Source organism: Petromyzon marinus (assembly GCF_048934315.1).
Source record: "Petromyzon marinus isolate PM22_M1 ecotype Great Lakes invasive population chromosome 77 unlocalized genomic scaffold, UKy_Petmar_22M1.pri1.0 chr77_unloc.2, whole genome shotgun sequence".
Taxonomy (NCBI): Eukaryota; Metazoa; Chordata; class Hyperoartia; order Petromyzontiformes; family Petromyzontidae; genus Petromyzon; species Petromyzon marinus.
This window is the reverse complement of record NW_027422622.1, coordinates 1,147,256-1,151,076: the sequence shown is the minus strand read 5'-3', so window position 1 is coordinate 1,151,076 and position 3,821 is coordinate 1,147,256. Positions and strand designations below refer to the sequence as shown.

Genomic DNA, 3,821 nt, shown 5'->3' with positions numbered 1-3,821 from the left:
TCACTCCCTCCGAGTAGCACCACCTATGATGTACACACACAGACAAAGCTCCCCCAGGTAGCCTCTAGCAGGGCTGTAGGGGCAAGTGCTGCTAGTGGCGAGTAGCACCACCTATGATGTACAAACACAGACAAAGCTCCCCCAGGAAGCCTCTAGCAGGGCTGTAGGGGCAAGTGCTGCTATGAAGGCAGTGGCACACACAGAAAGGGTGGCTGGCCAGCACCACGCCCGCCCGACCGCCTTTGTCTCTCCCCCAGTGGCGATGTTAAAGACTACACCACTACCACCACCACACTGTAAGCCATCCGTAACCATAATCAGGCACTTTATAAATTAACGAACCTCACCAAAACAAAACACACAACAACAAACACAACAACAAACACAAACAATCATGCACGGTCACGATGACAGTTGGGAATTCTGGGATGAGAGTTGGGAATTCTGGTATGGGAGTTGTGATTTCTGGGATGGGAGTTGGGAATTCTGGGATTAAAGTGGTGAATTCAAAGATGAGAGTTGGGAGTTCTGGGATGAGAGTTGGGAATTCTGGGATGGGAGTTGGGAATTCTGGTGTCGGAGTTGGGAATTCTGGTAATCTTGGATCAGAGTTGGGAATTCTGGTGTGAGAGTTGAGGAATTCTGGTGTGGGAGTTGGGATTTCTGGGATGGGAGTTGGGAATTCAGGGATTATATTGGGGAATTCAGAGATGAGAGTTGGGAGTTCTGGGATGAGAGTTGGAAATTCTGGGATGGGAGTGGGACTTCCTGGGTGAGATTCAAGAATTCTGGTGTGAGAGTTGTGATTTCTGGGATGGGAGTTGGGAATTCTGGGATGGGAGTGGGAATTCTGGTGTGAGATTCAGGAATTCCTGGGTGAGATTCAGGAATTCTGGTGTGAGAGTTGGGAATTTTGGGACGAGAGATGGGAATGTCAGGATGAGGGTTGGGAATTCTGTAAATCCCAGTGCCAGCATCCCGTCAGGTCCAGGCGCTCCTTGGACGAAGGAACGACTGGGAGGAGAAACACAACAACACTAACATCACTAACAACATCACTAACAACATCACTAACAACATCACTAACATCACTAACATCATCACTAACAACATCACTAACATCACTAGCATCACTAACAACATCACTATCACCATCACTAACAACACTAACATCACTAACATCACTAACAACATCACTAACATCACTAACAACATCATCACTAACATCACTAACAACATCACTAACATCATCACTATCATCATCACTAACAACATCACTAACATCATCACTAACATCACTAACAACACTATCATCACTAACAACATCACTACCATCACTAACATCACTAACAACATCACTAACATCACTAACATCACTAACAACACTAACAACATCACTAACATCACTATCACTAACATCACTAACATCACTATCATTACTAACAACATCACTAACAACATCACTATCATCACTATCACCATCACTAACATCACTAACAACATCACTAACAACATCACTAACATCATCACTAACATCACTAACAACATCACTAACAACATCACTATCACCATCACTAACAACATCACTAACATCACTACCATCACTAACATCACTATAACTAACATCACTATCACCATCACTAACATCACTAACAACAATAACATCACTAACAACATCACTATCACCATCACTAACAACACTATCATCACTAACATCACTAACAACACTAACATCACTAACAACATCACTAACATCACTAACATCATCACTAACATCACTATCATCACTAACATCACTAACATCACTAACAACATCACTAACATCACTAACAACATCACTAACATCACTAACAACATCACTAACAACACTAACATCACTAACAACATCACTAACATCACTAACATCACTATCACCATCACTAACATCACTATCACCATCACTAACATCACTAACAACATCACTAACAACATCACTAACAACATCACTAACATCATCACTAACATCACTATCATCACTAACATCACTAACAACACTAACATCACTAACAACATCACTAACATCACTAACATCACTATCACCATCACTAACATCACTAACATCACTATCACCATCACTAACATCACTAACATCACTATCAACATCACTAACATCATCACTAACATCACTAACATCACTATCATCACTACATCACTAACATCACTAACAACATCACTAACATCATCACTAACATCATCAGTACCATCACTACCATCACTAACAACATCACTAACATCATCACTAACATCACTAACATCACTAACAACATCACTAACATCACTAACAACATCACTAACATCATCACTAACATCACTAACAACATCACTAACATCACTAACATCACTATCACCATCACTAACATCACTAACATCACTATCACCATCACTAACAACATCACTAACATCACTAACAACATCACTAACATCACTAACAACATCACTAACATCATCACTAACATCACTAACATCACTATCATCACTACATCACTAACATCACTAACAACATCACTAACATCATCACTAACATCATCAGTACCATCACTACCATCACTAACATCACTAACAACATCACTAACATCATCACTAACATCACTAACAACATCACTAACAACATCACTAACATCACTAACAACATCACTAACATCATCACTAACATCACTAACAACATCACTAACATCACTATCATCACTAACATCATCACTAACATCACTAACATCACTATCACCATCACCAACATCACTAACAACATCACTAACATCACTAACATCATCACTAACATCACTAACATCACTATCACCATCACTAACATCACTAACAACATCACTAACATCACTATCATCACTAACATCATCACTAACATCACTAACATCACTATCACCATCACTAACATCACTAACAACATCACAAACAACATCACTAACATCATCACTAACATCACTAACATCACTATCATCACTACGTCACTAACATCACTAACAATATCACTAGCATCATCACTAACATCACTAACAACATCACTAACATCATCACTAACATCATCAGTACCATCACTACCATCACATCACTATCACTAACATCACTAACATCACTATCATCACTAACAACATCACTATCACTATCATCACTATCACCATCACTAACATCACTAACAACATCACTAACAACATCACTAACATCATCACTAACATCACTAACATCACTAACAACATCACTATCACCATCACTAACAACATCACTAACATCACTATCACCATCACTAACATCACTACCACCATCACTAACAACATCACCATCACTACCATCACTAACAACATCATTACCATCACTACCATCACTAACAACATCACTAACATCACTATCACCATCACTAACATCACTACCACCATCACTAACAAAATCACCATCACTACCATCACTAACAACATCATTACCATCACTACCATCACTAACAACATCACTATCACCATCACTAACATCACTAACAACATCATTACCATCACTACCATCACTAACATCACTAACAACATCACTAACACTACCATCACTACCAGCATCACTAACAACATCATCACCATCATTACCATCACTAACAACATCACTAACATCATCACTACCATCACTACCATCACTAACAACATCACTACCATCACTAACAACATCATTACCATCACTACCATCACTAACAACATCACTAACATCACTATCACCATCACTAACATCACTACAACCATCACTAACAAAATCACCATCACTACCATCACTAACAACATCATTACCATCACTAC

General features: G+C 39.2%; 1 protein-coding gene across 1 annotated transcript in view; it reads right to left on the bottom strand.

Annotated features, from left to right (window-relative positions):
• Positions 1-308: 308 nt before the first annotated feature.
• Positions 309-3,821, bottom strand: part of LOC116958455 (uncharacterized) — a 40,411-nt gene continuing 36,898 nt past the window's right edge. The window contains exon 7 of the mRNA XM_076058608.1: positions 309-1,014. Within this exon, the coding sequence (XP_075914723.1) occupies positions 982-1,014 (33 nt within the window). The 3' untranslated portion in view covers positions 309-981. The remainder of the gene's footprint in view (positions 1,015-3,821) is intronic.